General features: G+C 46.1%; 1 protein-coding gene across 20 annotated transcripts in view; it reads right to left on the bottom strand.

Moving 5' to 3' along the window:
• Positions 1-12,695, bottom strand: part of Tenm2 (teneurin transmembrane protein 2) — a 1,246,916-nt gene that overhangs the window by 44,038 nt on the left and 1,190,183 nt on the right. For 18 of the 20 annotated variants that reach the window (XM_052758549.1, XM_052758554.1, XM_052758548.1 and 15 more), the window contains 2 exons: positions 4,554-4,574; positions 1,384-1,616 (listed from right to left, as the gene is read on the bottom strand). In XM_052758549.1, coding sequence (XP_052614509.1) covers positions 1,384-1,616; positions 4,554-4,574 — 254 coding nt within the window. The remainder of the gene's footprint in view (positions 1-1,383; positions 1,617-4,553; positions 4,575-12,695) is intronic. The other 2 variants (XM_052758552.1, XM_052758555.1) reach the window with 1 other exon arrangement.

The raw sequence follows: 12,695 nt of genomic DNA, 5'->3' as shown, positions 1-12,695 counted from the left end.
TGTCTCTATACCTCTCCAGAGTAGGGATTACAGGTATGTACCACTGCAGCTGATTTTTTTCTTTTACGTAAATGCCACATGTCCTTATGATTATGCCACAAACACTTTACTAAGTGACATCTGTCTATCCAGCCCTCCTCAAATTCTTCTTCTTCCTTTTTTAATCTCTGAAACTCAAGGCCAATTTAATTAGAGTTTAAAAGAAAAATACCCAAGGCAGGCAAGCTGTAAATCTCGGCAGTTGCCTGGAGGAGGAAGTTAGAGAACAAGAGGAAACCACGCTATTTAAGCTAAGCCAGCATGGAGGCCAGCCATATGGTAGATAAGCAGGGAAGGGGTTTTAGGGAAAAAGTGAAAAGGCCCAAAGTATCAAATGGCCACTTAGTCTTAGGCCAGCTTCTGGAAGAAAAAGACAGAAGACAAGAAAAAGGAGAAGTTGCATCTTTCTGAGTCAGAGCCCAGAAAGGCAGGCAGACTCAACAGAACCTCATGGCGGCTTGTAGTGACTGTGCCAGGGGCTGGGGATTCTGGGAAAGGACTCTATGTCATTAAAGGGCTAATTTAGTCCTCTTGTTCCCTTTAGTGTGGCTTATGGCGAACCCACCTTCCTGAGGGACAGTCCCTTGGCTAGGAGATCAGCTAGACCAACTGATTAATTTCAGGAAGAAGACAAGGCCATGTGTCTAGCTACAGCAGTGGTTCTCAACCTAGGGGTCATGACCTTCCACAGGAGTCCCCTAAGGCCGTCAGAAAACACAGATATTTACACTATGATTCATAACAGTAGCAAAATGATAGCTCTGAACTAGCAATGAAAATAATTTTCCGGTTGGGGGGTCACCACAACAGGAAGAACTGTGCTGAAGAATGGAAGGTTGAGAACCGCTGATCCAGAAGCAGGTTGCGTTCTTTTGACTAAGAAGGAAAAGCTTTGCCTCCCACTGAGTACCCCACCTCACCCCCTACAATTCTTAGCTGCTACAGTTTTCTTGGGTGTTCACAACATGACGGACACGATGCCTCAGACTTTAGATACACCCTGTTGCTTAACATCGAAGTCTGGCATTAGTGAAAGCTCCTGATGGCCTCTGTTGCCTCTCTAGCCCTTACGGCTGGCACTCTGATGGAGCTAACACTGTCTTCCGGTTCTCTGTGACTGGCAGCAGCCAGAAGTCTCCAGGAACAGACTACTATGTTTCCATAAGTAGTGTATGTGGGAGGCAAAGTTTACTTTAATAAATTAGCTTAAAAGCACCCACATAGACCCAGGAGCCTCACAATAAGTGGTCTTAGGAAAAAATGGTGTCTTAGCCTATAAGGATTTACTCAGCTTGCAGCAGGCTCTATGTGGGTTACAGGGCTCTCTCTTTCTGTGGTCTTTACCTCGAGGGCTCATCAGGGTCGCATCCACAGCCTTCCCTCCATCCCCACAGCGGGCTTCATCAAAGGGCAGACACTGTTCACCAGTTCCCGCCACCACCTCTGAGTTCCCTGCCAGGTCTTTGGCTCCACTCAGAGACTTGACTCGGTAGATTCTGCGACTGTTGGTGTCAGAAACGTAGAGGGAGCCGGTCACAGGGTCCACAGCCAAGTAGTACTTGTGTCCTGGGCTGTTGCTTTAGGAGAAGCACAAAGAGAAAAGAAGAAGGGACTATGCAGCTGGCCTCTTGGGTTGGAGGTTGACAAAAATCCTAGTGAGCCTCTTACCTTCTCTAGTGTCTTTCCATTTTAGTGAATTAGTGACACTCTGAGTTATATTTCAACACATTATGGCTCCCAGGTACTCATGATTAGGCTTATATTTCTCATGCTGTTTTGGGATTTGAAGATTCCCATCAAACTAACAGACTATTGCTTCATTTAACTGACAAAAGACCCCCCTCCAGTCCTGTTTTGGTGAGCAAGGATAGTCACTCAATGCCAGCTTCGTATATTTCCCATGTTGTCTTCACATGTTGTCTTAGGGGATTTAGGAACCTAATCTCCCTGTGATAATGTTCTTTCTCTTTTTCATCTATGCCTCTACACGACCTCTGAGGTCATGAAGACTGGAGCAACCTGGGATCTGCTAAGCTTGTGATGATCAGGTCCCTAGGGCCACCTCCCACTCTTAACCTTAGAGCTGACTGTCCCTTAGCATCTTTGCAAATGAAATTGGTATTTACTGCAAAGTGTAGTTATCTAGCCATCATGCTCAACATTTGCACTTGATCCTGTCCAAACCACCATCCAGCATCTGAATTACCAGCGGAGAAGATGCCGCTCTCCAATGCTGGATTAATACCGAGGTGTGAGTCCTGAGCCTCCCTGACTGCTAATCCCTTCTGTGTGTGAAGTAGATCAGGAGGCTGTGGGACCCCGGGGCTTGCATGTTTCCTCCGCTATGCCTCTCAATGTCCTTTGTGAGCAGGACCAAAATGGAGCAAGACCTGGAGAACTGACTCAGGATTAAGACACGGGAAACGCATGACTCACACTCAGCTAGGGACCTCAGGTGAGTCTTTTGGCAACAGTGAGCATTGGCTTTCTTTTTTGGGAAATGACAAAATCAAATCTGATCTTTGCTAATGGTCCTCCTGGCTCAAAAGTCTATAACTCTCCCCTTGGGGCTGCTCCACATGGTGGCTGGGACCAGAATGAGTGCTCACATCTCTCCAATGCTGATGATTCAAATCCCTCCTTTCCTGGGGCTAGTGGCGGGAGCTGCTTTCTGGCCCAGTGCATGGGTTCCATGTACCTAGGATGAGTGCAGGCCTTTTTGTCCAGATAGTTTTCAATTATATTCTGGAATGACGGGAGGAGGGGGCTTGGAAGAGGTGAGTGGAAGGTGGCCATGGTGACAGTTGGTGTCAGGTGTATTTGTCCTGTGGACATTAGCTGGTAAATTACTAATTAAAACACTATCATTTGGGTTCTTGCCTGATTTAAAAGAAAAGAAAAGAGTTGGGAAGCTATTTTTAGGAACTATTTGTATGTCGAGGCCATCTTTAATTCCTGCTCCTCTTCGGGTTGCTATTAAGACTGATAATTGAACTGGAAGTCAAGGTCCTTTCAAAGAGTGGCTTACTTTGGGTTCTCTTCTTTCCCTTCCCTCTCTCTCTATTTTCTGCCCTCCTCACTTTTTGGCCGAGTCATTAGAGAATATCCATATACGCAAAACAAATTAGGGCAGAAAGGGAAAAATCCATGCCATTTTTTAATTAGATGCTGCACCCTCTCACTAAATGAACAGTAGCTGGCATGATCCTCAGGAAGATCAAGGCGCTGCACATCTGTGCCTATGTATGAGCAAGATAATTAATTCTGGACTTTCTTGGGAACCCGATCTGAAGAGGCTTTTCCAAATCTCTGGCATAGGAGCTGACAGGTGGGGTTAGCTGTTGCTTGGGGAGACCATTCTTCTGGTAGCCCATCCTCTTTCTAACCATGATTCCCAGAGAGCAGTTGAGGAACAATAGAGAACCATGTTCCATATTGGTGTCTGTGGTGAGGAGCAGACATGGTTGGTCTGTGGGTTTCCAGGAAGTGGGAGTCTCTGGGGGACATTTCCAGCCTTTGAAAAAATTTGGCTGCCTTGGGGTATCTATAATCAGCCAGTTTGGGGGTTTTCAAGATTACAAAGGTGGAACTTTTTTTTCCCCTTCCCTAAAAATGGCCATTCCTTAGGGAATGATGATGCCAAGTCATTTGATTCTATCTTTCGTCCGATTCCAACCCATTGTCACAAAGGGTTTCATGGAGCGGAGACAGCATTCATTCCATGAATAAGTTGCCCTTGTCCTTCTCCCCAAAGGTAAGAGCATCTTTTCTATCAGAATACTCCTGCTGCATCCATCTCCCTACAGTGCTCACATGCACGCACATACATACTCGTTGCATAGTCGACATGTGAATTCTACCAAAATGATTTTACATGACCGTGGATCAGCACGGTGACAGAGACCCTTTAGACAAAAGGCACTTGGTCTACACCTTCCAAACTACTCAAGGGTGATTTAGCTTCATAATAATTCTCAATGTATCTAACCGTTGGATTCATTCTTATCAGCAGATTGGCAATTAACGTGTGTGTGTGTGTGTGTGTGTGTGTGTGTGTGTGTGTGTGTGTGTGTGTGTGTGTGGTGTTTAAATGAGCACATATCTAGGGAAAAATCATTAATGAGTTGAAAATGAGTTTTTGACCCGTTTCCAGTTCATTAAAGCTTTTGTGAACCCAGTCCAGCATTTACAAAAGCCCCAAGTTTGCCTCAACTGTTTAGCCCAATTATGGACCACACTGAGCAGCCGGGACAGAGGTTCACCGAGGGTTCATTATCTTGCGCTCGCATCTCCCGGAAATTCTAATTACTGTCAGCTTATTTGGTTGCTTTTTGACTGCATTTCATAATTGCAAAAGCTTATCATATCCACAACACACAATTAGCACATAAAAAAGTTACTGTATTGGGTACATAAAAATATACAACATTACACAAGAAGCACAAAACAAGAAAGTGAACACAAGGAACAAACGAACCATAGCAAATTATACGGGAAAGAGTTCTTCGTCTTACCTATGTTTAAACTCTTTATTTCTTTATAGAAAGAAAACAGAAGGAAAAAAGAACAAACAGTTAGCCGAGGAATTGATGATAATGCAAACATAACATTTTTTTTTGTTTGTTTCTTGTATAACGGAGCCCACTCCCACCCCCGCCAAAAAAAAAGCAATCTTTTTCATTTTTTTTTCTTTTCTAACTGACAGTTCCTGGCTCAATTACTTGGGAAGAATCCCTGAATTTGGAGTCCTCCCGGCCACTGGGAAATGTGCGCAAGAATGCTTGGATTCTCTGACAGGCAAGGTGGCTGTCAGGGGACACAGGAGGCAACAGGTGAGACAGGACTTCTGGCTGATGAAGTGATGGCAGATGGGTTGCATCTCAGGGGCAATACCTGTTGACTAGTAATGGCTCTTGTGAGTGTGGATGTAGAAGAGTTCTGAAGCCAGATTCAAGCTCAGCTGTCGAGAACTCTGTGATTGACTTATAATGTCTGTCCTGGGTGTGGAAGGAGCACAGCTACACTTGTGCTGCTGATTGCTACTGGCATATTAAGGGTAGAGTCGGGACCACCCAAAAGAGAGATCCCTGGCTCATACCAACTGCAGCCTGGTGAAGGCTTTTGACTCCCCAAACCAGTTTCTCCCCCTGCTCCGTGCCTCCTTGCTCCGCTCCTTCCCCTGTTCACTTCCATGAGCAGCACATCCTCGCAACCCGTATTCATTCTTTCTCACTGTAGCAGCCAATACTATGCCCATTCATAAAATTCATAGGCAGTACTGTCCTCTTGTAAGCGGAGCCAGAGACTCCAGTTAGCACACCACTTAGGAGAGTTAGAAAAAAAAAAAAGGTTTGTTGCTTTTTTTCTCTAAGAACAAAACAGATATTTCAATTTCAGCAGGAAAGCGGCTGAAATGTAGCATTAGAGAAGAAGAGATGTAAGTGCCCCGAATAAGGAAATCCACTTCCAATTCCTGAGGCTTCTAGGTCCAGGTAGTAGGAGCCCTGGATTCCCTTTCCTTCCAGCTAAGAGAGGAGGCTTGGGGACAGGACAAAGAGAGGTGAATGCCCTGATTCTGAGGTGCAGCTCAGGCCTCTGCTGGGGGCCATCATTAGAGGGAGGTTTACACAGAGATTACATTTTTATATTTTAGTCTAACATGTTAGTTTTTGCAAAAAAAAAAAAAAGTTAATTAAATGACGCTGATAACTCCTGAGCTCTGACTGACATAGTACAATTTAAGATTCAGTCTGTAAAGCCTGGTGTGTCAAGGTGGCAGCCGGGAATTCTCTTGTCTATTTTATATTGCTTAATGAAAGTGAAATGCTATCTGCCACCAGTGGTAGACACATTTGCCTCTTAATTATTCCAATATCAATTCCATTTTTTTTTTAACTCAAGATTTTGTGAGAAGACTGGATGGGATTTGGGTCTGCAGTCTGACCTACTTCGTTTCTAAGAACATCTGCTTTAAGTTGATTACTCTATCAGTGTTAGGGGAAGAGCACAGGAGGGGAGGGGGATCAAGGCATAGGAAGGTGTGGAGTTTGACAGATCATGTGGATATGAGCTTTGGATAAAGGCTGAGGTCACTGTTCTTCAGTCCAGGGCAGGAAACTAGCCAAAATAACACCATCCTTTAGTCAGTTCCGTGAAAAGAGTAGAGATGCCCTACTTCTGAGGGACAGGTTTAGACTTTGCACACCCTCAACAACATAAACCCTTCAGGCACACCCTTTGAGGGAAAAATGATGTCTCCAATTTACGAAACTGAGATGGATTAGCATTTCACACCACAAAGTCTAGGAGTCCTCTGCAAAGGCTTCAGGGTCTCTCCCGGGCTCCCCAGCCTCTCTCCCAGAACTCTCATCACCCTGTCTCATGATTTATGTGAGTGTGTTAGTCTTTTCCACGTCTTTGAGAACAGGATGAGACTTACACATCTTGGCATTGCTGATACTTCAAAGAGAGGAAGGCCTGGGGAAATAAGTCTTGGAATGCAGAGAGCATGGAATGAGGTTGCTTCCCTTGGCCATGGACTAGCTGCATCTCCCTGTGTTCTGTTCAGAAGTTTGAAGATGCAGACAGTTGTGAGCATGTGCACCTTACTATTCTTGTACCCTTCGTGTCCTCTCTTTCCCCTTTCAAGTAGAGTGGAGTTGGGCTGGGCACAGTTTTATTGTTGCTGTTCTAAGTACAGAAACATTAATTTGGGATACATTTAGTTGAGTTCTAGAGGGATGTGGTTAGGGGGAACAGCATCTAGCTAAATTATTGCCAGCCATTCTGTCGTAAGAATCGCTTTTGGGAATGCTTCTGCCCTACTGTGCTGATTCATGTAGCATCTTTGTAGGGCATGTGAGAGCCACTGCAGAATTCATCCTTCATGGTTATATGTACATGGGTGACAAGATGATTAATGAATGTCAGTTCAAAGAACATTACAAGAAAATGTGAAATGCCCAGAAATATTACAAAGGAAACCCGATAGAGGTTTCTCTAAGTTTTGTACTTCTTACAACTTCATGTTATCAACAACCAATTGTGAACATAGCAGCAAGTGTTTTTTTTTTAACTTTATCAATAATCTGAAAGCAATTTTGATGGGTTATATGGGAGGAAAGCCTTAATATGTGTGTTCATTCTATAGATAACAAAATCAGAAAATAACTGTCACATAAAAAATAATCAAAGAGCTGGGTGTAGCGGCACCTGGGAGATAGAGACAGAAGGATCAGGAGTTCATGGCCATCCCTGGGTAAATAGCAGCAAGGTCAAGGCCAGCCTGGGCTATGAGACCTTGTTTCAAAACACCCAAACAACAACAAAAATCCCAAGACAAAACAAATGATAGCAACAACAAAACTATCCGAAGAGAATCAAAAGGGTATGGGAAAAAAATCAAGCATCACAGAAGTGGAACAGGAGTCAGTTAATACAAAGTATTAGGTCATTTGTGCTTGGTGATGCCAGTGATCCCTGCGGCTTTTTACAAAACTTGCCATTTGGTTTTATTTTTCTCATCTTAAATAATATTGTTTCATTTTTCATTTCCTCTCATCCAAGTACTAACTAGACCTGACCTTCCTTAGCCTTCAAGTCAAGACGAGATTCAGATGGTCAGGGTAGCACAGTGGGAGGTTCTTTCTCTTAATTGCATTCATTATTATTAATTATTTTCATTATTATTGTCTGTGTCTGTGTATGCTGTGTGTCTGTGCATGAGTATAAGTGTGCACACGGCACGGAATGTTTGTGTAGAGGTCAAAGGGCACCTTTTGGAGTTGATTCTATCTTTGCCCTGTGGATTCTGGGGAATGAACCAGGTCATTGGCCTTGTGCATCAAGCACTTCTCTCCACTTACACACCTCACTGACACTCATTTCTCATTTTCAATTTATAATTTGCTTATCTTCTTTTTAAGAGGGACCTCCTAAAATTGCATTCCTTTTTAGCTCTGTGAGCTTAGATCTGTCCTTGGTGAAAGGGCTTTGAAAACAGAGCCAAGGGGTAGCCGATTTTTCAGAGACATGGTGGTTAGTACTATTCTGGGTTGGGGGCTTTGTCTGCTGTCCTTTCCTGTCACTCATTCACAGCTGATAGGAGGGAAGCTGGCACCTTCTCCAGCTGCAGTCACATTGCACAGCCTCACACTGACTGGGTTCAGCTGGCTGTAGTCACACTGTGTGTCCTCACACTGACTGGGTCCAGCTGGTTGTAGTCACACCGTGTGTCCTCACACTGACTGGGTCCAGCTGGCTGTAGTCACACTGTGTGTCCTCACACTCACTGGGTCCAGCTGGCTGTAGTCACACTGTGTGTCCTCACACTGACTGGGTCCAGCTGCTGTCACACTGTCCTCACACTCAGTGGGTCCAGCTGCCTGTAGTCACACTGTATGTCCTTACACTCAGTGGGTCTAGCTGCTGTCACATTGTCCTCACACTCTGTGGGTCCATCTGGCTGTAGTCACACTGTGTGTCCTCACACTCAGTGGGTCCAGCTGGCTGTAGTCACACTGTGTGTCCTCACACTGACTGGGTCCAGCTGGCTGTAGTCACACTGTGTGTCCTTACACTCAGTAGGTCCAGCTGCTGTCACACTGTGTCCTCACACTCACTGGGTCCAGCTGGCTGTAGTCACACTGTGTGTCCTCACACTCAGTAGGTCCAGTTGCAGTCACATTGTGCAGCCTCACACTCAGTGTGTCCAGCTGCAGTCACACTGTATGTTCTCACACTCAGTGGGTCCATCTGGCTGTAGTCACACTGTGTGTCCTCACACTCAGTGGGTCTAGCTGGCTGTAGTCACACTGTGTGTCCTCACACTCAGTGTGTCCAGCTGCAGTCACACTGTATGTTCTCACACTCAGTGGGTCCATCTGGCTGTAGTCACACTGTGTGTCCTCACACTCAGTGGGTCTAGCTGGCTGTAGTCACACTGTGTATCCTCACACTCAGTGTGTCCAGCTGCAGTCACACTGTCACATTGTCCTCACACTCAGTGGGATGGATCCTTGTTTAACTCTCAGGTCAAGCTTGTCTTTTGGTATTCTTTGGATTTCTAGCGTCTGTTGCTTTTGCCCTCCTCTCCAGGCTCCCGCTTTATCCACATCTCTGACTCCTCCAGCACTAATACATCTAAGTCGGACAACTTCCCACCCTGAAGATCTGCCCTAGTGTGGTTCTGCCATGGGCCCACCCGAAAGCACATGGAGGATGGTCTCCTCAGTTTAAAAAATAACACATGAAACATCATCACTTTTGTTTGGAAAGTGGAAAAGAATTTCAAATGTTAGAGGAGGTCTGGCAGTCTTACGTCTATCAAAATGGGCCACACCAAGAGACATTAGAGAGATACTGTCCCAGCCCTGACTGCCATGCTGTGGGGTCTACCTCTTAAGATGTTTCAAATTTGGGAGAGAAAGATTTATCTTTGAGAGAAATTCACCCTAAGATGTTAGTGACTGATGAATTTGCTCCAGAGTCTCTAGGTTTTCCATGGACCAGGTGGAGAGGGTGATAAGGACAGGAAGGAACGCATCTCCTAAAGGTGGGACATGGGGCTTTTCAGGGAAGTGGGTGTTGAGAATGTATCAGCTCAGAGCACACAGGTGATGACCATGGTACTTTTCCCAGCATCCGAAGTTACTGGAGCGTGGGGACCTCTGGCCTGAAAAGCTCAATGAAGACTGCGGGGAGACTTCAACAGCATCTTGATGGGGAGGCGGGGCCCTGGGGTGGGTGAGCAAGGTAGGGATGGTGCCTTGACTCCAAAATGGCATCACTCAGCTGCCAAGCCACAATGGAGAAAGAAAAGACACAGGCAAGACAGTCTCCCCCTCCTCCCTCCCTCCTCTGCGGGTGACTGTTTTGAAGAGAGGGATTGACAGCCCTTTGTTTTCAGGCATGTAGTGGGAAGAAAAGAAGAATCGAGTCAGTGTTCTTGTAAAAGCTTAACTTCTAATCGGCTCTGGGTTCCTGCCTGATGAAAGCAAGAACAAGTTTGAAGACAGTGAAAAAAAAAAAAAAAGGTGTGTGTGTGTGGGGGTGGAAATCACACAGCTGTCGAGGGAAATTGGGAACGATAGCCCTCAAGCTGCCCTCAATGTTACCACATAGGCATGGGATGTTTTCCTTTGATTGGGCCGTTAGCTTTTACCACTGGTATTGTGGTCTCTACGGTTTGAGAGATATGGAATCAAAGGCCAGGTCCAACAAGAGGGGAGGGACTGGTTCTTCAATTCCAATACCCATCTTGAGTATCCAGGACTTGAGTGTAACAGGAGTTGGACACTGCTCTAGACATGACAGGGTAGAGATGACCAAGGTGTGTACTGTAGAGTGCACACACCCACGCTTAAAGAGCCACACAGAGATAACCAGACAAGGTAGGAAGCAGCCTAATGGAAATCCAGAATGTCACACTCTCAGAGGAGGGGGAGAACTTCTAGCAAGAGGGGACCTTCAGAACGGAACTAATTGACAGGAAGCAGTTGCCTAGGTCAAATGGATATGTTGAGTTGAGCAAGCAGCATGAGTTAAGATTTGGAAGTGGGAATGTACCATGCCATTACTGATTTGGTTTTGAGCAGGAAGAGCCCTAACAGAGGAGCAAGTCCATACATGGAGGATTGGTGGGGGAGGGCCCAGTGGTTTGTGGGTGGAGCCATCCTTGGCTGGTGGTCCTGGGTTCTATAAGAAAGCAGGCTGAGCAGGCCAGTAAGCAGCCCCCTCCACGGCTTCTGTATCAGTTCCTGTCTCCAGGCTCCTGCCCTGTTTGAGTTCCTGCCCTGACTTCCTTCCATGATGAATAGTGCTGCAGAAGTGTAAGCCAAATAAACCCTTTCTGCTCCAACTGGCTTTTGGGTCATGGTGTTTCATCACAGCAATAGGGAGCCTAACTAAGACACACACAACAACAATAACAACAACGACAAACCAGTCCCAGGAAGGAGGCTTCCCTGGGCGCGATCTGGAGAAAGCTGGTGAGAGTTTGCTGTCCCGTCACTGCGCCTCCTGCTTGCTCTCTCTCTCTCTCTGCTCATCTACTACCCACCCCTGCCTCCTCTTGTATTTCCTGGCCTTGCGCTCTGTTCCTGTAATGGTTTCTTTGGCTCTTCGGCTCAGCTTGAAAGTGCATTTTCTTCTCCAGGTGCCCACCTCTGCCCTCTGCGGGGTATTTCTTGAGCCCACATTTCATCTCTCCTGTCCTTGCAGAGGTACATGTGTGCCTAACACTTAATACTCAGTAAACATCCTGTGGAGGAGGGGGTCGCAGTTATCTCCGGGTGGAACGGCCGTGTCTCCCCCCCCCCCTTTCTATGTTTCCCCCTTAGGGTGCCTGGCAGAGTTTTGACTCCTAAGAATATTTAGTGATAGCTGTTGGTGGCCAGGTCACTGATGCCTTTCCCAGCAGGAGCTGTGAGGACACTGATTGCCAACTTGATTGGATGGAGAAGTACCTAAGAGATTAGTGAAGCATGCCTCTCAGTGTGTCATAAAGGTGTTTCCAGAGATGATTAGGTCATGAGGACTCTGACCTAATGCTTAATCCATTGATGGATTTAAAAAACAGCCTAGATGACAGGGAGGCTGTGGCACTGTGGAGGGGGTGGGCTGGGTTGGAGGATGTGGGTTGTTGGAGCATGTGCTCAAAGGCTATCTTGCCCTGACCTCTCCTGTCATGGTTCCGCTTGGCTTCCTGTCTGCCATGGCGTGACCTGCTCTACCACACCCTTCCTGCCAAGACAGACCGAGTGCTCCACAACCTGAGTCAAGGTCCTTCCCATTAAGTCGGTCTGTCAAGTCTTTTGCTCACATTGATGCGAATTTAGTGGACATAGACATCCATTGCAAACATGACCTGTGCCTTGTGCATCTTTCACATGGTTAGCTGAGGGCGCTTCAAAAGCACCACCAGTCACAGGGTGGCTCAGGCCCAAATCCTAGGGTTCTCCCCTCCCCCACCTCTTTTCCTCTCCCTCTTCCTCTCTTTCCTCCCTCTCTCTCTCTCTTCAGTCCTTATACATCACTCATCAGGTTTAACTGGAAGATACATCTTCACTGGAACATTTCCACATCCTGTCAGCACTACCAAATCACCACGACCCAAATCCTGGACCACTGACACAGTCTTTCTATGAATTTTCTTGCCCCATCCCGGTATTCCTACGGTCCATTTTCCACAGGCTAGCCAGAGCCATCTTTAAAAAAGGCCACTCAGATCATACATCAACTACATCCACTCTCTACTTCAACCTCCAGTGGCTGCCCATTGCACACGAAATGCAATTTTTGCTTGTCTATATGCAAGCAGTCACTTGTCAAAGCGCCTGTCCCTTCCTTGCCTCTCTGGGTTCCTGTAAAGACCCTCTTCTGAGGTCACCAGCCCCTGGTCGCATTGAACTTCTATGGGCTCCTTCAATTTGCCAGGTTACTAGCAGGAAATAGGTCTTCTGCCTAACTTTTCTGTGCCTGGAATGCTTTCCCCCAGATGTCATTCAGGGCCCAGCTCAAAGGCTATCAGTAAGAGAGGTTTCTCTGATTATTTTGTGTTTTGTAGCCCTCTTGTTCTCCCTATTCACCATGTTTCCTATGTCTTGATCTGTTAGATTTTCCTTAAAACATTCATGTCTATTTGAAATTATTTTTTC

Source organism: Peromyscus californicus, unplaced genomic scaffold (genome assembly GCF_007827085.1).
Source record: "Peromyscus californicus insignis strain IS unplaced genomic scaffold, ASM782708v3 Scaffold_3__1_contigs__length_106647218, whole genome shotgun sequence".
Taxonomy (NCBI): domain Eukaryota; kingdom Metazoa; phylum Chordata; class Mammalia; order Rodentia; family Cricetidae; genus Peromyscus; species Peromyscus californicus.
The sequence above is the reverse complement of the archived record's forward strand: the minus strand, read 5'-3'. Positions and strand labels throughout refer to the sequence as shown.